The 27113-nt window shown below is 39.5% G+C and overlaps 1 protein-coding gene across 5 annotated transcripts; it reads right to left on the minus strand.

Annotated features, from left to right (window-relative positions):
- Positions 1-4359: 4359 nt before the first annotated feature.
- On the minus strand, positions 4360-24104 carry NFYB (nuclear transcription factor Y subunit beta). 5 transcript variants are annotated; one of them, XR_011144817.1, is made up of 9 exons: positions 23373-23499; positions 20680-20767; positions 13192-13285; positions 11045-11175; positions 8906-9103; positions 7593-7674; positions 6819-6898; positions 6092-6208; positions 4360-4955 (listed from the first exon to the last, which is right to left on the minus strand). XR_011144817.1 is itself a non-coding variant. In XM_068970071.1 (8 exons), the coding sequence occupies exons 2-8, from the start codon at positions 20683-20685 to the stop codon at positions 6176-6178; spliced, it is 624 nt and encodes a 207-aa protein (XP_068826172.1). In that variant the 5' UTR covers positions 20686-20767; positions 23981-24104; the 3' UTR covers positions 4360-6175. The 5 variants fall into 5 exon arrangements, 4 of the variants coding, with proteins under 4 accessions (XP_068826172.1, XP_068826168.1, XP_068826171.1 ...); XM_068970071.1 differs by lacking the exon at positions 23373-23499 and adding an exon at positions 23981-24104 and having other exon boundaries at positions 4360-6208; XM_068970067.1 differs by having other exon boundaries at positions 4360-6208.
- Positions 24105-27113: the final 3009 nt, after the last annotated feature.

Consider the following 27113-nt stretch of genomic DNA (forward strand, 5'->3'; position numbering starts at 1 on the left):
TGCAACCCCACAGACTATAGCCCACCAGGCTCCTCTGTCCATGGGGTTCTCCAGGCAAGAATACTGGAGTGGGTGCCATTCCCTTCTCCAGGGGACCTTCCTGACCCAGGGATTGAACCCACGTCTCTTACGTCTCCTGCATTGGCAAGCAGTTTCTTTACCACTAGCACCACCTGGGAAGCCCAACTTAGAACTTTTCCATCTCCCTGGTGAATTGAATTTTTTATAATTATGTAGCGACTCTGTGAATGCTGTTTGCTTTTATCTTTTTGTTGTTACCTGTACTTTCTATAGCAACATTTTGGTTAGTGTTTATCTGAGTATCTTAGATATTTCTTTAGCCTCACATTTTGATACACAAGACCACAGAAAACTTCGAATAGTTTGATACATTTACATCTACTGTGATTACAAATATAATTTGGACTTATTCCTGTGATTTCTATTTTTATGCTCTCATATCATCTTTTTAAAATTTTTGTCTCCTTCTCATCTTTCATTTTCATTTACTTTTTCCCCTCCTGTTATTATTTTTTATGAGTTCTATTTGTTTTACAAGTGTACTTATTCTGTTTCTGTATAATCTTTTGCTCCTTATTCATATTTTTCATGCTTCTATTCCTTTATATCAATATATCATTAATTTTTCTTGTGTTGATACCAGTATTCATTGTGGGTGAGTGTACTGTCTGTTGTATACATTTGTCTTGTTTTTCATTTATGGTGCCATTTCCCCTTGTTTTGTGATATACGAAACTTGTTTTCCTTGGAAAAAATGCGAATTACATGAAATAAGGACTGAAATTGAGATCTCCAGGAGAATTTGTCTGTTCTGCCAAACACCTAGGGGCCACTGAGACCAATTTCAATTATGATCTTGAAGGTTCTCTGATTTCAGATCACGAACCTTGAGGGCTCACCAGTAATGATGAATTGGAGGGTGGTAGTGATTTAGCCCCCTGCCACCCAGCACCAAACAGCCAGGTTCCTCCTGCCCACTTCTCAAGTGGTAGCTCAGCTAGATTCTGGCCTGAGTGAGCCTCAGGCTTTCCATCTAGTCCCCTAGCTACTGGCAGCTTCCAGTCTCCAGAGTTTGACAGAACTCTCGTGGCAAAGGCAGGCTTCTGTGCCAGCTTCCCTTACAGGCTTCCTGTTTGCACTTCAGTTTTGGCATTTTGCAGATGCCTTCTACTTTCATATCAAATCAGTGATAAACATTTTTTTAATATATATTATTTAATACTACTTTAGATTGTTTCTTATATTTTTTCAGCATTTGGTTTTTTAAAGCAGGGATTACTGAAGGTATCTAGACTGCCTTACTCTCAGAAAGGAAGTAGAAATTAAAATTTGCTTTACTTTGCCCTAATATAAGTAGGAAATATAATAGGTTGTAGTCTATTCAGAATTACAGGATGCCTTGTTCTCTCCATTGTACTGTCCTGTGAGATAGCACTTTTATGGTATGGAATTGTATAGAAAACTATTTTTTTAGTCACACTCTTCCTCCACAGTAAAGAATGGCTCTGCCATTTCCTTAAATGGCTGTTAGCCCCAATATTACTTGTGTTGATTAGTGACTGCTTTGGTCTAGAAAAAAGGATTTGTTTTCTTATAAACCTAATATTGGGCATTATATATGCATGAATGGGCCCTTTGACATACCTGTCCTGGCTGAAAGGCACTATTGTTTCAACCAATTTATTGTTTAGTAGCTAAGTTGTATCCAATTCTTTTTGCGACCCTCTGGACTATAGCCCAGGAGGCTTCTCTGTACATGGGGTTTCCCAGACAAGAATACTGGAATGGATTTCCATTTCCTTCTCCAAGGGATCTTCCCGACCCAGGGATCAAATCTGCATTTCCTGGCTGGCATGCGGATTCTTTACCACTGAGCCACCGATTACCCAATGCTTAAAGGTTCAGGACTGTCTTTTCAGGTGCTTTGAAATTGAGCCCTGGAAAAGAGGTGTAAAAGTAAGACACAAAATTGTTACTGTTTGCCCTTAAGAGTACACTCAAGGAAGACCTAAATTATGCCTTTTTAAAAGAGGTAAAAACTTATGCTGTAATGTGAGAGTTTTTTTAACCTTTTATTTTTTTGGAAGATGGATCATTACCTATCAACTTGTAATTTCTGTCCCTAAAACCAATACATAGCCATTAGGTCTCTATAGACACAGCCAGCACTTACTTTACTGACTTTATTTGGCATGCTTGGTGGCATTAAACTTGGCCAAGGAGTTCTTCCAGTACATTGCCTTGCACAGGTGTCTATTTGATATGCAGTGCAAAAGGAAACTGTCTTTGGAGTAAGGTCAGGGAAAGCTGTAACTGTATTAATAGGCAAGCTTATATCTCAAAATGTGACGCCCAGAAGCCAGCAATATGAATCTATCCCATTGCCGTCTATGGTCCATGATTTGAAAGGATTCTGCCTTCTGGTTTTAAAATTCTTAAAATCAGGTATATAAAGCAGCACAGTCTTGAAAGAAACATCCAGGAGTCTAGAGCAGCCAGCATATCGGCTATTACAATCCAGTCTTAGGTGGCGCTATTTTCTGTGATGATTAGAACAGTTTTTACAAAAATGTTAAAGGCTTTCTTAATGAAGTTTAAACTAAGATCTGAAGGATGAGTAGGCCTTAGCCAGGCAGAGGAAGAGAAAGAATGTTCTAGACAGAGGGAAGTTTATGTGTTTACAGCCATGGCAGGGTGGTGGGAAGAATCAGGAATAGGGCACAAGGAGTCAGCAGGCCAGGATGGCAGAACAGAATGAAGCAAGAGGAAGCTCAGCTTGGTGAAATTAAACAAAGTAACATTTTCAGCTCTGAAAGAAGCATAAATTAAAACTGAGTATTTTTTTTGACAGTATAGTACAGCTCTTTGAAAGACAAAGTTAGTAGAGTTGTTTTTTACTCAAGAGCACATCGTATGACTTATAAGTTTAATGCTATGTGTGTATATGTAAATTATTACATAAACTAATATATAAATAGTCAAATTCAGGGAGACCAAAAATATACATTTAAAATTGACTGGCTTTGGGAATTGACTGGCAGTGTTTAGGACTTAGTGTTTTCACTGTCAGGGGCCTGGGCCTTATCCCTGGTTGGGAAACTAAGATCCTGCAAGCTGTGTGTGTGGCCAAAAATATAATAAATTTAAAAAACTTTTTTTTTTTCAGTAAAATAGACTAGGCTTTTGGTAGAAATCTCATCCAATAACATTTAAGTGACTCAGAAGCATAATTTCAAATAATTGTCTTGTTTTAGACCGCTAACAAGTTTCCCTAAGAGAAAATATATTTTCCCAGAAAATTTTACACTGCAAGATTTCATTCTTGGTGAGTGGTAGAAACCATTTAAAAAAACTTTCTTTAAATTTTTCATGCCTAATTGATACTGCTGTGAAATCCTTTTAGTTGGGCCTTCATAATAGCTGTGTTCAGTTAGCATTATTAAAGGTTAAGTGGTATTCCTGTGACCCAGTAAGGCAATCCAGAAAACTTGAAGAAAGGAAAATACTGCATAGGCAGTATACAGTAAGAAGAAAAGAAATAACCAAGCATATGACACTAGGAAGGTAGCATTAAAAAAAACTCTAGAGCATCTCCATTATAATGAGGTAGTGAGGGTATATAGAAGCTACTAAGTCCTTTCTTCTATGACTTAGTCACTGATATCCATGTCTCTCTTCACTTCAGTTCAGTCGCTCAGTCGTGTCCGACTCTTTGCGACCCCATGAATCACAGCATAAAGCAGTATGTACACAATTATTTTAAAAACTCACTTGTAGGTTAATGTAAGAGCTTATGTGGGCTTCCCTGGTGGCTCAGACGGCAAAGAATCTGCCTACAGTGCAGGAGGATTCAACCCAGGTTCAATCGCTGGGTTGGGAAAATCCCCTGGAGAAGGAGCTTATATAGGTAAGAAGTTCCAGGGAGGGAGAAAACATGACATTCAATTACATGCGACATAGCCAGGTGAGAAGGCAACACTGTCTCTCACGTGCATCAGAGGGGACTATGGACCTGACACCTGTAGGTGGCCAATGTTCTTTCAGAGTCTGAAGCCCGTATAACCCAAAGTTGACCAATTTTACCTTTTCAAGTTTCAGTACTAATAGCAAATTATTAAATTTAGAATTTCATTTTGGTATATATTGATGTAAAATTTAAAGTTAATTCCTTTTTTATCTTGATTCTTAAACAGCCCAATCTTTAAACTTTAGAGAAAGAAGCTGATAACCAAAGATCAAGTGCTTTTATCAGTTATATAATGACATACTGCCTGGATCAAATAGAAGATATTTCAAAAATACAATTATATATGCATCAAAAGCCTTAATTTTGCATATCTATTAAACCAACAATTCTGCTAATAGAATTAACTTGAAGAAAACAGTCATGGATGTACACAAGATTCAGTGAAGTGTTGTTTATAACTGAAAAGATGTATATAGTCAAAATGTCCGACAGAGGATTAAATAAATTATGTTTCAGCTATACAACAAAATAATAAAGAAATTAAAGTAGCAGACTTACGTAATGACCTGGGAAAGATGTTCACAATATATTGTTAAGTGAAAAAAGCATGTTACAAAACAGTATGCAAGTATGAGCCCATTTTATAAAAATATACATATTTAGCAAAGTAAAAGGACAAATATTTACCAAAATATTAACATTGGTTACCTTTAACATTGTAGGATGATGGTTGATTTTGCTTAACCACCCTTTTTTGCCTGTTTGAATTTTCTGTAATGAAGATTATTCTTTAAATGGGAAGATAAAGAGGAAGTTATTAACGTCAGATTATCCCAGTTGTGCCCTCAAAAGCTCCTTCTGGCAAAGAAAATGTTTCTTTCCAGCCCATATCTGGGAAATTGCTTCTCCCTTGTAAATTTGAGTATTCTTCCAAGATGACAGTCATTCCAAGTGTCTTTTAGGCAAACTATACAAAAGCAATTGTTGATTAAAAAATTATTACCAAAAAGAACAGGTGAGAAAATACAAATCTCCTCACTTTAAAAAAGCAACAACCCAAGTGCAGTGCTATTAAATTATACAAAGTTACATTATCTAAATTTAGTTTATTGCAAAGATCAAGACAGCACACTAGAAGTTGGCAGCTTCTCTTTCATACCATTCACAGCACTCACTCTGCTCTTCATTTCATTCACTCACCCATGCAAAAAAGGTCTGTACACACACAATGATGTCTGACATTTCCTGGTTCCCACAGTATAATAGGAAACTTGACATTTCAGTTAAAAAGGTAAAATGGGGACATTTACCATCAGACTAAAATTCCTCTTCTGGAAGAGGGTATTATGTAGTATTTGCAGATATGCTTTGGAAAAATCATATACAAAATGAAAGGGGCACCATTTCTAGAGCACTACGACTGCAATAAACTTATGAATTCCAACGCTCATAATAATATAACTCGAAAACAAATCTTGTCTTAACAAAAGCTCCAATAAACTAAAACTATCTTAACAGGCACAAGGAACAGTGTAAACACTGTTAACGGGCACCAAGTTGAATAGGGCAGACAATAGTTGCTTCTGCATTCACACTTAATCTCTCAATTACATTAAAAAAAATGGTACTGTTTAAGCTATGAATGTTTTACAAAAAAAGTTAATTTTTAATAAATATGGCAAATGCTAAAAATCTAGCTAGGTTATCATGCAAGATATTATATAACCAAGACAAACTCAAATTTATAATAAAGGCAACTTGCATTCAAAATGAACTCTACCCTTATATTTTATTAAAAGGGCAAACATCATGAATTAACCCAGCTGCTTACTTGAATTACAAAAGTAACATGATTCAATATGAAAATAAGAAACTGTCTACAAATCTCTGACAGTAATAAATTGCAATATACAATGCATACAGGAGTCATACAGAGCAACAAACTCTCGTACAAAACAAAAATATTTTAATACCTTTAAAATCCAAATTTTTCTTTAAAATCATTCATGAAAAAGATTCTCAAGTCAGAATTAACACCTCAATTAGTCAAGCATTAGGAAGCTACATTACAGCTATTTAATATACAAAGAGACATATTTTCACCAGTCAGTTCCTTCTAATGTCTCTGTTCCAGAATCTGTATACAGACTTGGTTCTCTATACTCTCCGTTCCACCATTTCTTCAGATCATGAAAACTGAATTTGCTGAACACCAGAAATCTAAGATTTGAAAATTTAAATTGAGCATAATTAAAGAAAAAATAGTTTAAAAGTAGCATGTATACTATAACATTCCAAGAATAAAAACAGAAGGCAATGAAACATAAGACTAGTTCCCATCCCAAATCTCCATTCTCTCTACCTAAGGAGCTACGTCAACAATCTCGTATATCTTTATAGAAATCTATGTGAATACACTCATTCCCTCAATATCCACGGCAGACTGGTTCCAGAACGCCCTGTGGATGCCAAAATGCACAGATGCTCAAGTCCTTTAGTCAGCTTTCAGTATCCACGGGTTCTGCATCTGTAAATTCCATCTGCGGATTCAACCAACGACGGATTGGAGACGGCATATGATCCACAGCTGGTTGAATCCACGGTGTGGAACCCATGGATATGAAGGACAGACTAAATGAACATCTGTGTACATATCTGTAACCATAAGAGAATACTATACACAGTTATATATTTTGAGAAAACAGTTTTTAACAAGCCTCTTTATCCAGTTCTTAATAATAATTATGTTGATGTTAACTACCTGTGATTTAAAAAAAAAAAATCAATGAATATAATTTAAGTAATTTAAAATACAAAAAAAGTACGGTACCTGTTGATATGATGTTGTGTAAACCATAACATTTTGTTGCTGACCATCTGCAGTTATTAAGCCAGCTGGTAACTGGTTAGCTAAAAGACAAACAAACAAACAAATGCTAAAGTAGGTAAAGAAGTGCATCTGCTTTCTTGACCTGAATCTTAAGACTGGGTGATTTTCCATTTAAAAAGTTTCCCCAAAAGCACATTTTTTTCTATAGCATTTTTTCAATTTTATGAAGTGTACTAACTGCCCATGTGCATAAAAGATGGATTAAGTTTCTGATTCATAAATACACCTAAACTCTAGGCTTAGGCTTGGCTGAGAATAACACTTACATAACTAAGCAGTATGTATTTTAAATATGAGAAATATAAAAATATATACATATAAATTTTACATGAGAAATATAGTCACCATAGACCTTTTATTTCACCAATGCCTAATGTCTCAATTTTTAAGAAACCTTCAGTTCAAATTTATTTAAATCACAAGATTTAATATTATAAACAGTTCTCAATATTCCTATCTCATGAATCTTAAATAAAAAATTAGGGACTATGGAAATCAGAACTATTGGTAAAAGATTATAATCTCTGCAGAATTAAAATTTATACACTTATCCCTCACGGACTTCAAATATAAGGGCATGAACTAGTAAGAACTATTCAAAATAGTGCTATGTCAAAACACACAGTGCTAATATTCCAAAAGTTCCACTAAAGACATATCCTGTTAATCACTGCCAACAATTTAGTTGCATAAATGTATCATAACACTACTTACTAAATGCCTCCTCTGTAAGCTCTTCGCTTAGTCCATCTGTAGCTGTGACTGCTCCACCAATTCCTTTTTCTCCTTTCATAGCCTGGGGAAGGAAATGAAACAGTAATCACTTGTACTCAAAACAACAACAACAGCAACAAAAACCTACTTCCTAAATGAAAATGCTTGCTTAGTTCCTAGAATTAGAAGCTTCTATTATTATAAAACTATTTATTAACACTTCTGGTTAATAACATACGGAGAGGTCCTTCAAAATGCTAACTGCTATATATGCAGTAGTCATCACAAGACAGTGTTAGTAATGACCTAGAAAATCTAAAATATTTATGAGTAAAAAGAAGTTATTCTAATTCGACACTACGTCAAAAGGAAAAGTCTAATTACAGATAAAGTAGTCTGCAAAATATTATAAATACTCAGCTTGCAAATCTACTACAAGTGATCCCAGTATCATTTAACCATATACACATCTCTTGGCCAACGGGGCAACACAGAGGCAGACAGCTGGGAGTTTAAAATTCCTCAATCAGAATTACAGTTTGGATCGAAGACCGCTTAAGTGTCTGTCTACTCTCAGGTTCTAATTATCTAATGATGCTGAAGATCTGGAAAAGTTCTGTAAAGAATTAACATATTCTCTTCCTACTCCAGTCATTTTGTACAGATATCACAAAGTTAATGGGATTCTAACACTAAAGACATTAAGGAAATATGAGTAGTATGAATCTGACACCCAAGTTGGAGTGTAGAATTTAAAAATATGCTGATCTCAATTCATTTTCACAAATTCATACCATAGGCAAAGAAAAACCAAACATGAGATGTAGAAAAATTTAATATAAGAAAATGATATAGTTGTAGTTCCCTATCTTTTTATCTAAACGCCCCAAGCTCTGAGATACTACCTCTTTTAAATTAATAACAATAACAGCATGTGCTATTAATGACATTATTGACCATTCAGTATGTGCCAGGCCAAGGGTTGTACATGGATTGTTTTACTTTGTCTTAAATCCTATTATTAGCCTCACTTTACAGACCAGGAAACCAAGGCCTAAAGTACTTAAATAGTCTGCCCAGGGTCATGGAGTTCAGCATCCAGGTGGTGTAAATCCAGAGTCCATGCTCTTTTAGTCATTACGTAATTATGCTGCCATTAGTAATAAACAAAGGGAAGAAGAAAGGACTTGCTATTTAAGTTCAATAATATAAGTGATTACATACTTCTGAGAAATGATTCACATGTTTAAAAAGTTAAAGGGAATAGTGTACCTTAATTTTCTTAAAAGCATAACAGGAGACACTTTACTTACCTCTCTGAACTTTTGAAGGTATAGTTTCAGAGGTTCTACGTAACTGTCGAAGCCTAAGGTAGACATGGCAAAAAGAATATCTTCTCCGTTGATTGTCTTCCGCTTCTCTTGGTGGCATCTTTCACTTGCTTCAGATGTTATGAAGCTGATGAACTCGCTTACACATTCTTGAACACATTCTTTGGCATCTTTTGCAATCTGAGGAGAAAAATCGAAGGTAAATCTGCAGGGAATATAATCACCACTTTCCTAACAACCTGCAAAAATAAAAAGCTATTCAGAAGAATATAAATTTCAGTTAATGACTGTTAACCTGCTAATAACACTGAATAATGTATGTTATCAAAATTTGAACCCCCAGAGTGAGACTGAAAACTCAAATACAAGGAGAGAGGCTTTGACAGCTATTCACAAAAAACAGAATTTAGGTACAAAAGCAACCGCTAGATGACTCTATTACCCAATAAAGATGAAAATTCTTACTAACCAAGTGCCCAAGAAAATCAATCCTGTTATGTCTGGAGTGTCCTGTGGGCTAGACTCAAGTCCTGCTTCTCTGCCTTGGTGTTTCCACCAGTGAGGACACCAGAAAGTTTTTAAAAACAAATAAGTTTGTGTAAGGCTTACAAGGGAGTGAAATAATGACATCTAGTGACATTTTTATTAATAAAGACACAGAGTGTCAGGAATAGGTTTTGAGTTTATGAAAAAGCCTACCAAAAGCAGCACACACCTGTCATCTTATAAAAATAATTCTTCACTCAGCGATCTAGGGTTTCAAAGTGAAACTGTAATAGACTAAACCATGCAATTCCAAAGTCACGTCTAACAGGAATGACCAAATCCTTGCTGAAACACACTGTCTTTCACCTCCACACCTATTTTACATCCTGGAGAAAAGTAACAAGAGTTACTGCATAAATGCAGTTAAGCAAGATAATATAATGTGAGCTGTATACAGGACTTTAGATTTTCTAGCAGCTATGGTAAAAAAAAAAAAGATGAAATTAATTTTAATATATTTTGTTTAACCTAATAAATCCAAAATATTATCATTTAAACATAGAATCTATTTAAAAGTTGAAGTATACTTCAATAAAAAACATTTTAAAAAATTGAGATATCTTTATTCTTTTTTTCATACTATGCCTTCAAAATCTGGGGTATGTTTTATATTTACAGCACATCTCAAGTCAGACCAGCCAACATTTTAAGTGCTCAGTAACCACAGGTGGCTAGTGGCCACAGTACCCTGTGGCACAGGCCTGCTTAAGCAGCAGTTAGTAGCACTTGTGCTTCTTTCCCCTTAACACAGGAGGACCACTCAAATTGCAACGTCTAGGCTTAACGATATAGTTTAATAATATACTTCCTTGTAAGCTTTATTACTTTCATAAGTATTTTCTAAGCTATAATAAAATGAGAGAAAGCTTATTATGCAATGTGAAACAATATAAAAAGTGTGGACTTCAGTTCAGACTAAGTGATAAGCAGAGTGTAAGTTTTTAAAGCTGTTATTGGTTAACTATATGGTTGTTTCTCTATAAGACAAAACAACTTAGAAATATCATGCCAAGGACTTCCCTGGTGGTCCAGTGGTTCAGACTCTAGGCTTCTATCATAGGGGATACGGGTTCAAACCCTAGTGGGGAACTAAGATCTCACATGCCATGCGGCATGACCAAAAATAAATAAAAATTTTAAAAAATCATGCCAGCTGAATTTAAATGTATATTAATATTTACAATTATAGACAGAGCTTCCAGATATATAGACTTGGGGGGAATATCCATTAGTCCAACATAATTCAATTTTGATGCCACAGTTTAGAAGTTACAACTTCACAGACCCCAAACCTGATAGTTCTAACAATGTACCTATTTTTAAAAGGATTCTTAATTCTGTTTGATCTGCTTCCAGCAAGTGGGGGAGAGGGAGCTTTGGGGGATGTAAGAGAACTGAAATTGGAACACTGCTCAGTAACCAAGCGCGTACCACTGAACTAAGTATTCTGCTGAAAGGCTGAATGACTGAAATCAATAGCTAACTACATTCATGAACTATGTGTTCATGTAGTTTTACCTTCCCCCTCTTCACCCCTGAAAAATAAAACCTAGTTAAATTTCTCCTCTGCATTACCTTTCCCGTTTGAGGTATGGCGTTTTTCATTATTCTTGCAACATTTGCAATTGGAAGGTATATATCTTGTTCTCTAAAACTTTCTTTTGAACCATTTGTGTCTTCATGATCATTCATGCTGTCCTCAGTATCTAAAGGAAAATAACAGTTTATAGGTTCTCATAATTTTTACTTCAAGATAGAGAAGACTACCTGAAACAACCTAGGATACATTCTGATTCATCTCCTAATTATTTTTCAGGATTAAAATGGCAGGCCTTTACACAAGTTTCCCAGGGCTGAATATCCTCATTAATTTCAAACCCACTGCCTAGAATACTTTTATCCTCAACTCTGCCTATTAACTCTCCAAAAAGCTCAAATATGTCTCTACTGCACCTTCAGAGGCGATCTCTCTCACAAAATATCACATGTGCTTCTTTGTCTCTTCTCTAACACATTTTGTAATTCTTATTTCTTATTCTCCTCTTAGCTTTTGGCTGAGGCCAGGGATCAGCTTTATGTTCTTCCATTTGGTAAAGCAGCTTCAACAGAGGAGGTTGTTGAACAAATAAATACTTGTTACATAACTTAGCTATAAAACATAAGAGACTGATCTGTGGCTCCATGCATATAGCTAGATTAAGAGGATGTATGTTTATCCAAAGCCAAGTTTATACAGAACAGAAAATCTGGACGTGAATATTACTGACCCAGTTGGATTATTACTAAGGTAGTAATAGTTTTTGAACAAAGCAATAGCAGTAATATAATGTTCTTACAAAAAGTAAATTTTCAAATTATATAGATGTAGATATAACTGAAGCGTTCACAGTACAAGTATCCTTTTATGATTAAATGCAGTATCCTGAAAGTAAACTTCCCATTCTTTTATATATGTTACATAAGAAAGGTACTTAAGTTGATTCAATTTTAAAATGATGTTATCAAAATTAACTTGAGTTGTTTAAAAATGAAGTAAATAATCAATCACCGACCCTCAACTACCTTCATCTTAGTATTTTTTAATTCTGCACATCAGAATGCCACAAAAGCAAATTATTTCTGACAGGCCAACATAATGCTGCCATTCTAATACACAGTTAATACTTAATATTGAATAAAAAATAAAACTACATATGTTCATAAGTACTGGAAATATAATAGCTAGCACCCACCCACTAAAGAACTAGTTTACTCTATCAATTGAATAAGAATTTTCCATATACAATCATTCAGAAAACTAAGATCATGGCATCTAGTCTCATCACTTCTTGGGAAATAGATGGGGAAACAGTGTCAGACTTTATTTTTTGGGCTCCAAAATCACTGCAGATGGTGACTGCAGCCATGAAATTAAAAGACACTTACTCCTTGGAAGGAAAGTTATGACCAACCTACATAGCATACTCAAAAGCAGAGACATTACTTTGCCAACAAAGGTCCATCTAGTCAAGACTATGGTTTTTCCAGTGGTCATGTACGGATGTGAAAGTTGGACTGTGAAGAAAGCTGAGCACCAAAGAATTGATGCTTTTGAACTGTGGTGTTGGAGAAGACTCTTGAGAGTCCCCTGGACTGCAAGGAGATCCAACCAGTCCATTCTAAAGGAGATCAGTCCTGGGTGTTCTTTGGAAGGACTGATGCTAAAGCTGAAACTCCAAGACTTTGGCCACCTCATGCGAAGAGTTGACTCATTGGAAAAGACACTGATGCTGGGAGGGATTGGGGGCAGGAGGAGAAGGAGACGACCGAGGATGAGATGGCTGGATGGCATCACCGACTTGATGGATGTGAATTTGGGTGAACTCCGGGAATTGGTGATGGACAGGGAGGCCTGCGTGCTGCGATTCATGGGGTCGCAGAGAGTCGGACACGACTGAGTGACTGAACTGAACTGAAGTAGGGAATCAGTAACAAATTAAAGAAACCATATCAGCTTTAAAAAGGCATACTTTTACAGAATTCTTTTCTAAAACCCATCATTCTTTTGAAAAATATTTCTAATAAAAATAAGCAAGTACAGCTTTTAGACAAACACTGAACTGTGACAAAAGATTTCAAATTTTCCTGTAAATACAAAAGTAACCTAGAACATCACGTCAGTAAAATTTCCACTTTCTCATTTTTCCTACTTGTGAATGTGTTTCTAATTGTGGCTTTCTTACCATCATGAGGCTGTATAACATAATGACTCCCTCCAATATAGTCTGCAGAAATCCCTAGTTGAGAAGCATCTGTGGTAGAACTGTCACCATCCATCTACAAGGAAAAAAAGCTTTTCAATAATCTTCAATAAAACTTATCTAAAAAACTACATAATAGATTCAGTGCTCATAAACTGTTATAGGATGAGTCAATTACATTTTACATAGCTTTAAGCTATGGAATGTTTACTAAAAGAAACATTTACTAAAATGTTTACTAAAAGGAAACATTTCCACTTCTTGTTTTGGAAACTTTTTAATAATTTGCCAACGATTCAAGATTCTCCTACCTACCCTCCATTAAGTGATAAGCCTACAAAGAAATGAATCTAAAACACACGTCTTTCTTTTCATTTGCATAATCCTCAAATACCGTACAGGCAAGCATGACTTACAACCTAATTTATCACTGGAATAACAAGAAGAGCCAAAATCAGCTTGTCAGTGAGTCACCTGGAAGTCACCTATATCCAGCATGTTCAGCTCTCCTGCTAAAGCCAGGTGTATTCCTACACAAGCATTTTTGCTCTTGCTGCAGACTCTCTTTAGTATCTCAGAAGTTCTACAGAGACAATGTCCTGGTTCAGACTATTGTTTGGTATAAGAATCATGGATTCCTTGCACAATTCTGTACCCATGCAGCCCAAAAGTACACCCACATTTTGAACAAGCTCATCACCTCTAACTGAAAGGTTAATTTTCTCTCCTCCCTACCCCCTACTCCGAGACTTTTGACTTGTACAGAAGAAAAGAAAAGGAGGGGTCAGGGAGATTGGAGATCTGCATATAAAAATATGAAAGTGTTATAACCACAGACAAAAATGAGTGTTAAAATGAGTATTTTAAAAGAACCATGGGAGTTCCCTGGAGGTCTACTGGTTAGGATTCGGCACTTTCACTGCTATGGCCCTGGTTCAATCCCTGGTCAGGGAACTGAGAATCCTCAAGCCATGCAGTGCTTATTTATTAGAGAAGGAAATGGCAACCCACTCCAATATTCTTGCCTGGAGAATCCCATGGACAGAGGAGCTTGGTGGGCTAAAGTCCACGGTACGCCTTAGTCCCTTTACTGTTCACCTGAAACTATCACAACATTGTTGACTGGCTACATCCCAGTACAAAATAAGAAGTTCAAACAAAACAAAATAAAAAAGAACCCTGCTTAATTTTGCTCAGAAGTAAAAGAAGGAGGATTTGGAAGGAAAAAAAACTAAAACCATAAGCCCTGAACTGTCTCCATTCCAACATGGCAAATCCTGGAAGTCTTTCTGCTTTGCAAATAATACTATTGAAAACAATAAGGGATTGGCTATTTGTGGTTAGAAATTTTTTGAATGTATTATCTGAATAAAAAATATAGCAAAATTAAGTCTAATTTATATATGTTTTTCAAGAAGAGACACTTAATTCTAAAAGTTCATCAAGGTCCATGACCTAGCACAAACTTGATGTTATTAACTGCAATATTTGAGTCCTTATGCAATACCTCTTTTCCATCTCTGTTGGATTTTTATCTATTAGATAATACTAAAATACCAGGTTAGTTTCCAAGTCTTCAGCAACATGGCTTTTGATGCATCTGTTGAGGGGCAAAGAAAAGAATTCACCTACTTTTAATAATTTGTAGAAGTACAGGGTACCTATTTATGATGCTCCTTAGTGCCCTCTAAGAGGAGGTAAACAATAGTCAGTGAGCTTGGATTTAGAGTCTCACTGATCCCTGAAAACAAGCATCCTTACCAGTTAAATGTATTTCTATATAAAATGGAAATAATAATTTCACCTCCCCCACCTTAAAACAGTTAATATATGCATGAAATATTAACCAATTATAAAATGCTATTTTGATCCTAAAATGCTAAAAAGATACTAGGAGAATAGCCTTTAATAGATATGATGATGGATTTATTACCCATGAAAAAGTTCAATTAGGATAGCTGTGAATTGATTGGTTTTTACAATGCCCTACAAGGTCAAGGTACCAGAGACAAGATCAAAGTGGTTGTTTAAGAGTGTACAACTGGAAACAAATCCAGTTTGTTTTTTTAGGAAGGTGGGGGGGTAGATGAAGCAGTAACAAATCTTTTGCTAAATCAATGTCTACAAGATAGCCTGGATTTTTAATTAGCTGATGAGCAAGACTGTTGAAATAACCATGGTCTAAGAGATTAATTAATTTATAAATGCAATGTAAAAAAGTATTAAAGGCAAAACGTTTAAGTCACATTATATTGTCTTGAACTGGAATTAGCAGCAAGATCATCACCAGAGTTAATAGCATTAGCTTCTAAACCTCAGTCTTCTAAAAAATATTTCTACAAATATTTCATAGAGTTGTTGGAATTAAAAAAAGAACAGAAACCTGCTAAGGATGGACTTTGGCACACAGTGTACATAGGAGACGTCACATCTCGCCATCTCTCCTTTGAAAATGAGCCACACGTCATCCACTTAGCTGTGTGTGTCTTTGCTTCTGCAAGCCTTAGCTTTTCTGTCATTTTACCACTCCTGTCTTCCTCTCCTCTATTTCTCTACCATTAAAATCCTGCCTGATACTTTAATCCCAGTGTTCATCCATCTTCCTGAATCTGATTTACCCTACTCTGTAAGCCAGAAATTAGTGTTCCCATCTTTGAATCCCCAAGGCTCTTACCATTCCACATATTAGCCTCATCTTTGATGCCTATAATATGCTAGCTATTCTCTTATTTATATGTATAAAAAATGAGGGGGGTAACTTGCTAGATACATCCCAAAGGTTTCTTCTAGCTCTAAAACTTCCTATTAAAATTTCAAAATAGTTTGTAGAGCATAAGTAAGCCAGTGAACAAATATTTACCAAGTAAGCACCTAGTATTTATCAGGTCTGTACCATGTGCTGACGACCTAACAGGTCAACAACAAAGACAAGGTCTCTGTCCTGTCTTGTAGAGAAGACAAATATTACGTAAACTAGGGGCAAGGAGAAGGGGTGGGGAGCGCAGCCCATTAGCATTTCCAAGGCACAGGCTCTGGAATCAAATCATCTGATTTGAATTCCCTGCTAATAACTGGCAAGTGGGGATGAGCATAGTACAATAAAGAGTACTCAGTAAATGTTATAATTATAAATCATTAACTAATTGCTAGTGCCCAATGCTAAGGAAAACAAAGATGTTTCATGATACACTTTTGGAGCTGACTCCATAAGGGACCTCAATCAAGGAAGGGCATCTTAAGAAGATGACATTTACACTGAGACTGAAAGATGAACAACAATCAGGCAAACAAAGATAGGACAAGAATGTTCCAAGCAAAGGAAACCAAGACACAGTACTGGTGGCCTGGAATGAGCTAAGTAGAGGCTAGTCAAGCAGTGCCTTGTGGACAAGAGTAAATCAAATTAGAGTTTTAACAGAAGAATGCCAGCCCAGTTTCTTTTTTAAAAGATCACTCTGGTTACAGTCCCATGTAGACAATGAACTGGAAGGGGAGCAAGAATGGGGTCAGAAGACCAGTAAGAACCATATGCTGCGTTTAGGGCAAGAGTTCAGCCAAGATGACGAACTTTCCCAGTATTGACAGGAAACAGCACTGGAGAGCAGAAGCAGAGACTACAAAGCTTTTTCATTGGTAAAATCAACAGACTTGGTGACTGACTGAGTAAGAGCTGGAGGAAAAACCAAGGATAACACTGGGATTCTTACAGCTGGGGAGACAGATGGCTTTCCCTGGAGAATGCAAAAGGAAGGGGAGGGGAGTGCTGGGTAATGAAGAAAGCCCAGCTGAAGCTGGTGACCAGGCATGTCTAGTGGAACCGATAGGTCCAGCTGTGATACTTATAAGCCTGGTAAGAACAGAGAAGCTAAAGTGGTGGATTCCATCCAGACAGCAAACACGAAAGAACACAAGGGATACTGACTGATAAGAATGATCAATCATTAGATCCAAGGGAAATGAGAAATACCAACAAGGAGTTAAATCCCATTAAATTAACTATCCTAAGTATTTAGCTGAACTGATAATATTGTTCTCTAAAATCTTAAGTGCAATAAATGGTCAGCTGATTAAGTAGTAAATTTTATTCTGTAATTTTTTGATGTGGCAGTATTTTAACTATACTAATAATCTGTTGATCAAATTGCCAACATCCACTGGATCATGGAAAAAGCAAGAGAGTTCCAGAAAAACATCTATCTCTGCTTTATTGACTATGCTAAAGCCTTTGACTGTGTGGATCACAATAATCTGTGGAAAATTCTTCAAGAGATGGGAATACCAGACCACCTGACCTGCCTCTTGAGAAACCTATATGCAGGTCAGGAAGCAACAGTTAGAACTGGACATGGAACAACAGACTGGTTCCAAATAGGAAAAGGAGTACGTCAAGGCTGTATATTGTCACCCTGCTTATTTAACTTATATGCAGAGTACATCATGAGAAATGCTGGGCTGGAAGAAGCGCAAGCTGGAATCAAGATTGTCAGGAGAAATATCAATAACCTCAGATATGCAGATGACACCACCCTTATGGCAGAAAGTGAAGAGGAACTAAAAAGCCTCTTGATGAAAATGAAAGAGGAGAGTGAAAAAGTTGGCTTAAAGCTCAGCATTCAGAAAACTAAGATTATGGCATCTGGTCCCATCACTTCATGGGAAATAGATGGGGAAACAGTGTCAGACTTTATTTTTTGGGCTCCAAAATCAGTGGAGATGGTGACTGTAGCCATAAAATTAAAAGACGCTTACTCCTTGGAAGGAAAGTCATGACCAACCTAGATAGCATATTCAAAAGCAGAGACATTACTTTGCCAACAAAGGTCCATCTAGTCAAGGCTATGGTTTTTCCAGTGGTCATGTATGGATGTGAGAGTTGGACTATGAAGAAAGCTGAGCACCAAAGAATTGATACTTTTGAACTGTGGTGTTGGAGAAGACTCTCTTGAGAGTCCCTTGGACTGCAAGGAGATCCAACCAGTCCATTCTAAAGGAGATCAGTCCTGGGTGTTCTTTGGAAGGACAGATGCCAAAGCTGAAACTCCAAGACTTTGGCCACCTCATGCGAAGAGTTGACTCATTGGAAAAGACTGATGCTGGGAGGGATTGGGGGCAGGAGGAGAAGGGGACGACAGAGGATGAGATGGCTGGATGGCATCGCTGACTCGATGGACATGAGTTTGGGTGAACTCTGGGAGTTGGTGATGGACAGGGAGGCCTGGCGTGCTGCAATTCATGGGGTTGCAAAGAGTTGGACATGACTGAGTGACTGAACTGAACTGAATAATCTGTTGCACAAATGTGTAAATAGTGCCCTTTTTAATATATTTAACACTTACTGAACACTTTCTAAATATCTTATGCAATGTTCATGACCCACTGAAACACTTGAGAAAACAGAAGTTATATGAGGCTAATGACTTGCCAAAGGCGGCACCCTAAATGGGAGTGAAGTCTGGAGTCTCATATGCCAAGTACTGTACAGTATTTGTTCTTGATGGGTTTTCAAATAGTCCTTAAGCCTATATCTTTAATTTCCCCTCTAAATTCTGAGTCTACTGACTGTATACTGAAAACATTCAAAGATGCTCCTCAAGCAAAGACAATATTACCTTTCCCATTTTCAAAATGAAGTTACTATGAAAAGTGAAGTACTGTATAAAAAGCACATGATACACAGTAAGAACTCAACAAATGTAACCTAGTATTATTACTGTCTCTTCAAATACAGTTCTCATCTTCTTCCCAGGCATAAGTGTTTTTTCTTTCACACAACCCCTTTCACTTGTTCTCTGGATCAATTCCTTATCTCTTTGTAGATAAGGCATAATACAATGATTCCTCATCTCTGATACCAGCTTCTTCATTCTCCCTTAAACATTCTTAATCCCCCTCAAACACATTGAAGGACACAGACACCTACAACCTTAATTCTGTTACACACTCTGGTTCGTTCTCACCCTGACAGTCCTTACACACCCTCTTCATTCCAACTGAAACTCCGTAACATGTGCGTTTCCATCCCAACATAATAGTGAAACTGCTCACAAAAGTTGCCAGAGATTTTGCCTTCAACCTACTTGACTATTCTACTATTCTTTGTAGTGCTGGCTTCTGCTAATCCCACATTTATGCTTGGAATTCTCCTTCATTTCCAAAGCAGTATTCTTTCCCCTGCCCTCCCCATCCCACTTAACTGTTAATTTTAACCAACAATCATTTTCTCTTTCTTCCCTTACTTTCTTAATAAACTCATTACACATCACTTCTATGCTCATAAATCCTACATCTACAACCATATCGTGACTGCCGCTCATGCAAGCCAGGCCTGTAGGATATATCTGATTATCCTGCCACTGGAAACTTAAGATACTGGAAAATGAAATTCACCTTCCCCATCCCTTGCAGGGAGGCAGTGGAGGGGAGCTCCTTTTGAACTGTTCCATTAAGAACAATGCCATCTCTCTACTCCTCCAGGCTAATTATACAGTGTCACCTTAGGCTCTTCCATCTCCTCCAAGCTCTACCTAATCTGTGACCTCTTTTTAAATGTTTTCTGGATATGCCCTTCCTTTTCTCTTTCCACTGGACTACAATCCAACCTACTTGGGTACATAATGTTTTAAGACTAATGTCACTGAAACATTGCTTTTATAGCTCTTGAACCTATGATGGTTCTAAAAGTCTTCCATGTCAAATCCAAACCTAGTTTTCATGGCTTTTTATAAGTGATTCCCTTGTTAAACCTAACTAAACTAAACCAGTTGAAAACTGATTTTCACCTCTCTTCAGGGCTAAAAAACCTTATTTATGGATCACCAGGTACAGTTCTTTTGTTTAAGGAGTGAGGTAATCCTGTCTCAAGGAAGTTGTGACATGCCTCCTGTCACAGACATAGTATCCCATTCAAAAGTAAAGTATTCAGATAGGCCAAGTGGTATCTCTTCACTAGGTTACCCTGTGAGATCCCCACCTGCACCGTGCAGATCCACTTCCCTGCCACCAACAGAAGTCACTCAGCCCTGCCTTCAGGGTTCAACTTCCGGTGACAGCATCTACCTATCCAACCCTACCCATCCTTCAAGGCTCAGTTCCAGCCCTACTAGTTCCTTCTGTGACATTCCCAACTACCCAGCCCACCACACCTCTCTTCTTTTCACTTGTGCTACCCTTAGAACCAGCATTTTCTGTTCCACACATAACTTGCCTCTAAATACAATTTGACTAAAGCCCTGCCAGCTAAACAGACAGCCACCTGAGATGGGACAACTTTTAACCCTGTGGCCCAGAGGAAATACTTAATACATGCAGGTCACTGAGAAGAAGGAAGCAACAGGAATGGGGAGAGGTACTGTCTGGCCTGGAAAGGCACTCATTCTAGCAGGAATCTCCAGTATAAACCACTTAGAATTTTGTTTTCAGTTAATTACAGTTCAAATCTAATTAACAACCAGAATGATAAAACATACTTACTGTCATGAAATACGCTGAGAACCGTGTTGTCAGTGGTACTCAAGAACACCTGCCTAAAAAAGGTGTCTAATCTCTGCCCAATTTCAACCTGGAAGATAAACATCTATTAGTAGTTTAAAAAAAAAAAAAAAAAGGTATAGCCCATAGGCTTTCTTCCTAGTAAAAGTTTTAAAGGCATGTATAATTTTACCTACTATTATTTAATGTAATATATGGCAATAAAATGATGCAAAATGCAAGCACCCAATAAATGTTTGTTAAATTGGAAGATATATTTTGGAAAACTTACAAAAAACTTAATGCCATTGGGAAGAGATATTGCTTTTCCAACATATATTTAGTCATGTTCATCATAAATATTCATCACAACACACCAAATTATATAATATGCAAGAAAAAAAAAATCACATCACGTATCTAAGCTATTTAAAACACCAACACCCAGACATCAACTTAATTTTTTGGTGAGGGTTTTCTTTGTTAGGGTCCAAAAGCTCAAAGTGGGAGACAAATTTACCTCAGAATATAATGCTTTTAAACATTTCATATTATAATGAGAAGACAAATGTTGCCCAGAGAACAGGAATGTTGCCCAGAGAACAACAGAATCAATTAAGACCTTTATTTATCATTTTAAGGCACCACCATTTTGGACTAAAATTGCATCTGGATAGCACTTCATTCTCACTGTAAGGCATAAATAGCTGAATTAACTGGCATCAACTACAATGTTACAATCTTCCTTTCTCATTTGCTTTTGGTTTTCTCACGTAAAACAAGTAAATGGAGAGTGGAGAGGACAAAAACATACCCTTTCAGTGTTAATTTTTAAAGTAATAAAAAATATGGATATGCATTCAAGCATGAAATCTAGTAAATAGCAGAAGAAATTGTAACCACTGAATTGAATTTTAAAATGCCATTACAAGGGTCTAGGCAGCAAGACTGGCTGGCACTGTCTACTCTGCTATAATCTTAAAAGCAATTTCTAATTTCTTTTCAGAAAACGTCCTCTTTCTAACCCATAGTTGCCCAGAAAATTCCTTCCTTGTAGCTTTAAGTGTTATTTTTCAAAGGGAGTCTGGAGGGGGGTGGAGGGAGAATCTTCAGAATACTTAAAATGTAGGAGCTGTATATATTTATGTATTTTGCCGGGGGAGGGGGTGCACACCTCACTACAATCACTCACCCAAATAGTTGAGTCAGTATATATTTGGACTTGGTATATTAAAAACACTATCACCGCATATGGTATATATTTTCTTAAAGGCAGGTTATGATATATGTGAAAGCTCAAGGGAATGCATACATCTGTTTAATGTTTAAAGAAATGCAAATTTGTATCCAAGAAAAGCAGCAGACTCTTCCTCCACCCTCCAGTCTCTGGCATCGAGACCCGAGTTTTGCATCAATGCAATCCCTAAATTAAACTACAGGAGCAGTGTGAGGAAGGAATAATTGCCTTTTGAGGTATTGGGATTAAACTTTTTATTTTACAAATAAAATTCCTATTTGTTAACGCCACTTACATTGATCAGGTTACCTCATCACTTCATATTGTTGATTAGTTTCCATATCAGAGAGCGGAAACCATCCCGGCAATTCGTGGCACGAGCGGTGGAGTCCACGCAGGTTAAGAGGGATGCTATTCTTTTTTTTTTTTTTTTAAGTCTTAGATTACCTAACCTTGCTTAAATCATCTCATTAAAGTACTCTGGGCAAGATTATGACTTGTGGGTGCCCCGTAATTCTTTGTTCTCGGAGACTACTACTCCTAAGGCCCGGCACATCCTCCCCGCCTCCCACCCAAGATTAAAACCTTAGCCCAATCCGGAAAGCTTCCTTCCCACCTTCGGGGCAAGTCCAGGGACCGCAAGCCGCCAGATGGCTGCATTCTTTACGCGTAAACCAGACTGCGGGGAAACGAAATCCACTCCTTCCTCCCGGGGACCTGGCTTCCTCCCCTACGAAGGTAAGCGGGTTGCCCCCGGGCCCCCGGCCCGCTCGGCCGACCTGTCAGTCCCGCCCGCGCCGCGCGGTCTTCCCTGGCGCGCCATCCCCCCGACTCGCCCGGCCCAGGCCCGGGCCCGGGCCCGCGCCCAACGCCCGCCGCGCGGCGCCCGGGGTGCCGGGGCAGCAGACAAAGCGGCCCGGCCCCGCCGTGCCCCCGCGGGCGGGCGGACAGGCGGAAGGGGGGCGCCCCCGGGAATCCCCGCGAGGGGGCCAGGCCCGGGGCTGGGGGCAGGATCTGGGCCGGGGGTCCGGGCCGCGTCCCCCGCCCCCACGGCCGGCTCTCCGCACAAAATGGAGCCGGTCGGGACACCGCCGAGAGCGGGCCCGACGGTGCCCCGGTGCCCCGGTGCCCCCTCCTCGGCTTCGGGCCCGGAGCTCGGCGGCGGCGAACAAGAGGCGGCCTGGCCCGCGTCCCGCCGCTCCTCGGCCCGGCGCACAAAGAGCCGAGGAGCGGCCCCGCGCCGGCTCCCCGGCCGGGCCCGCAGCGGGACAGGCCTCGCAGGCGCCCGCCCGGCCCCGGCCCCGGCCCAGGCGGGAGGGCGGGTGGGCAGGAGGGAGGCGAGTGCCCCCGGCCGCGGCGGCGTTGGCGGCGGGGACGGCGCCGGGAGGAGACGGACATTTCATTCGAGCTAAAGTGGAGTCGGTTTAGGAGCGATCATTGGCCGAAGCGAGACACAAACCTCCAATGCAGCCCTGGTTGGCTCCCGTCTCCAATCGGCTGTTTGGTTGGACAGAAAATGGCTGCGAAGGAACCAGTCCCAGCGCGGAGCTCCGCTTCCAGGACTCGGCCTCCCCTCCCTCCGCTGCGGGCCGCTTCCCTCGGCGCGACACCCTCCCTCCGCGCCTCCCGCGCGCCCTCCCGGCGCGGCCACGCCCCGGCCCCGGCCCCGCCTCCGACCCCGCCCCGCGCGCCCGGCGGCCGAAGCTCCGCCAGCCTGCTGCGGCGGGCCGGTCCTGCGAGGCTATCCAAGCCGTCCAGTGGCCTCCTAGTTCGGCTGGGGCTACCAGGGACTAGGGCCCGAGCGAGATGCTGCTGAGGTCTGTGCCGAGTTGCTTCCCGCGGTGTTTTCCCCAGGCTTTGAGAAGGCTGATTTCTCAGCCCGCCCTCTCTTTTCAATCCCCTCCCTCCCCCACGTGGAAGCGTCTCACCCGCCTGAGTGCAGCCTGCCTGCGCCTCGATTTTTAAGAAGGGTAAACCAAGGTTAGAAGCCGCGGGCCAGGGCGACACCCGAGCGACAGGGTGGATCTGTGGATCTGTGCGCCGATTGCCTCCTGGTGCTGAAAGTACCTCGTGTTCGCTTTGTGTCGCTGTAAATGTTGCCACAAACACAGCGGTCCTTTTCAGTCGACCACCGAGCTCCGGTGTTAGTTTTTCAGATTCCATCTAAAGATACAATCCTCTCCTTCAGGTTTAACAAGTTGTCAGACTAGTGAGCCTTCACCCCAGCTTAAAATATTGCATATCCCTTAAAATATTGCAACACCAACGTGTGGCTTTTCCCAACCAGATGACATTTGGGCTTCAAGAATCCATGGCCCGTTCTTGCTTTGGTGCAAGCTCCCTCTCTGTCTTTCCCTGAGTGCAGTCTGGGTCGGTCTTCCCTGGACCGTCACCATCACAGATGGGCGGCGAGCCAGACATCACTCGCTGCAAAGCGCGCAGGGTTTTTGCAACCAGAGCCGGGAATCGCGTTCCCTTTACTTCCTCTAAACAAGTGGCTCCGTGCCACATTAAACTTTCCAGCTTTAATCATTTAAAAATATATAGCTATGTTTTATTTATAAAGCTCCTACTGTTGGGCTGCATATTTTCACATTTCTGGAGCAAATAACGAAGCAAAAACAAATGAAAGACTCCAAATTATTCCAAGAGGAGTAAGTAAGCAATACCACCCTAGGATCAGACAATCTGGCTTGAATTCCAACTCCCTCTCTTACTGGCATGTGACCCTAGCCAAATTTCTTTATCTCTGGGTAAGTACTGTAACTATCTCTGAGATAGGAGTAATAGTAGCCACTTCTTAGGATTGCTTGGAATTTACTTAAAGTAAATGCACATAGAAAGCCCTTTAAAAAAAAAAAAAAAAACTTGGCCCATTAACTTAAGATCTTTGTATCACATGAATTTCAATCTCCATCAAACTTTTTATTTATTTTTAAAGTTTTTATTTTTAATGTGGACCATTTTTAAAGTCTTTATTGAATTTGTTACAATATTGCTTCTGTTTTATGTTTGGGTTTTGGGCCCTGAGGCATGTGGGATCTTAGCTCCCCTACCAGGGATCAAAACCACACCATCTGCATTGAAAGGCGAAGTCCCAAACATTAGACCACAATGGAAGTCCCCTCCAACAAACTTTTTTAAACTGTTATTTGCTAAAAAGGAGTAAAGTTGGCCTATGTTTTAACCCCTCCCTTTCTTTATGATTATCCATAAAGTGGAATTTTAGGAGTGAAATCATGTACTCAAAGGTAGAAAATATAAAAAAGGAAGAATAGAACTGGAAGTATGATGAATCCACACACTGGATGATGACTCAAAAGATGCAAAGATGACTGACTACTTTCCCTGAATTCCTATGGTATTATTTCAGTGCCACTGATCTAATCTACGTACTTAATTCAGAGTCAACAGATTATCCAGCTCCTACTGTCCACAAGCACTGTGCTAGGAGTGTTGGGGCTACAAAGGTGAATAAAGCACTGTCTTTCCCCTGGGAGCTACCACTAGGAGACAGGAGACCCAGGCCACACCCCCTCTGCAGTTGAATGCCAGTTACCCAATCTTGACCACCTGTGTTCTCTGTGCCTCGAAAACCTGTGTTCCAGAAGCCTCCAGTCAATATCCACCATGTTTCATGGTCACACAGTGAAAGAGAGGGATGTGGATCACAATTTAATGCCTAAGAAAAGACCTTCTCTGGACTAATCTTGACTTTGTATTACAGGCCAAAGGACAGGTAATTTGACTTCATTCCTTTTCTAGTCCATGGGCGTCCCTGGTAGCTCAGATGGTAAAGAATCCGCCTGCTATGAGGGAGACCTGGGTTCAATCCCTGGCTTGGGAAGATCCCCTGGAGGAGGGCATGGCAATCCACTCCAGTATTCTTGCCTGGAGAATCCACTTGAACAGAGAAGCCTGGTAGGCTACAGTTCATGGGGTCGCAAAGAGTCAGACATGACTGAGTGACTAAGCGTGCACATACTTTCCTAGTTCATACACCACAGCTGCCCCTTATTTATACCACCATATATGAGTCATAATTCGGCAAACATTAAAACTGAATCCCTGGCTCAATGAAGACTCCTCAGTTGGATTTTACTTTATTGCTTTAATGAGACCTAATAAATCCCCATGATGACAGTATCTATTGTATTACTAGTATTGTCTCTGTTTCCAGCTTCCTGGTCTACTCTTGCCCTGTCCTCTCCATCCATTCTCAGCACTGAGGGCCTGGAAGGGTCCAGCTTCAGCTTCCATCTCCCACCTCTGATATCACTCTAGGCCCACTCCCACCTCACCACCTTCTAGACACAATGGCCTCAGGTCTGCTACACACACATACACACACACACACACACACTCACACACAGGCTCTAGCCTTGGGGTCTTAACTGGCTCCTTTTCATCTTTGAGGCCTCATCTCTTCAAGAAGGTTTTCCCTCACCATTGACCTCTTTTAAAACCCCACTCAGTTACTCTGTATAATCATAGAGAGCCATCCAGTCATATCATAATAATATTATTACTTTCATTCCAATATGCTTAGCCTCATTGGGTTACCTTGGTTGTTTGTTGTCTATCAATATATCCAAAATGGGAACACTTCTCCTTCCATCTGCTCTCACCAAGGCAGCTGCAGTGACCTCCTAGCTTGTCCCGCTGCTTCTACTCTGGCTTACACAGCAGCCAGAGCGATCCTACCAAAATGGATGTCAGATTCTGTCACTCCTCTGCTCAAAACATCCTCCAGTACCTCCCCATTTTCCCCAGAGTAAACGACAAAAGACTCTACAGTGGCCTTGCAAGCAGAGAGTGACAAGTTTGTACATTTCAAGTTGAACAAAGGAAAAGACTAATTGCTCTTTGGCCATTAAACAAGCAACACCCAGAATCTTTTTTAATCAATCAGTGACAACCTCCCAATCATGGCTGCTGCTGACTTCCGGAAGTTAGCCAATCAGCAACAGGCATACTTCACTAATCCTCTTCCTTCTTCAGCTAAAGGCCAATTCATCTCTGATCAGTCTAGCTTCTAAAAGTTCCAGTCTCTGAACCCTGCACTTCCTGAACACTATATATAAGACCTTAGACTTCTCTGTTCAAAGATGCTCTGCCTTATAATACAGCTGTCCTTTGCTTAGCCAGAAATATATTCATCACTTTTTATTTCTGTCAGATATGAAGATCGGGCTTCCCT

This window comes from Capricornis sumatraensis, chromosome 4 (genome assembly GCF_032405125.1).
Source record: "Capricornis sumatraensis isolate serow.1 chromosome 4, serow.2, whole genome shotgun sequence".
Taxonomy (NCBI): domain Eukaryota; kingdom Metazoa; phylum Chordata; class Mammalia; order Artiodactyla; family Bovidae; genus Capricornis; species Capricornis sumatraensis.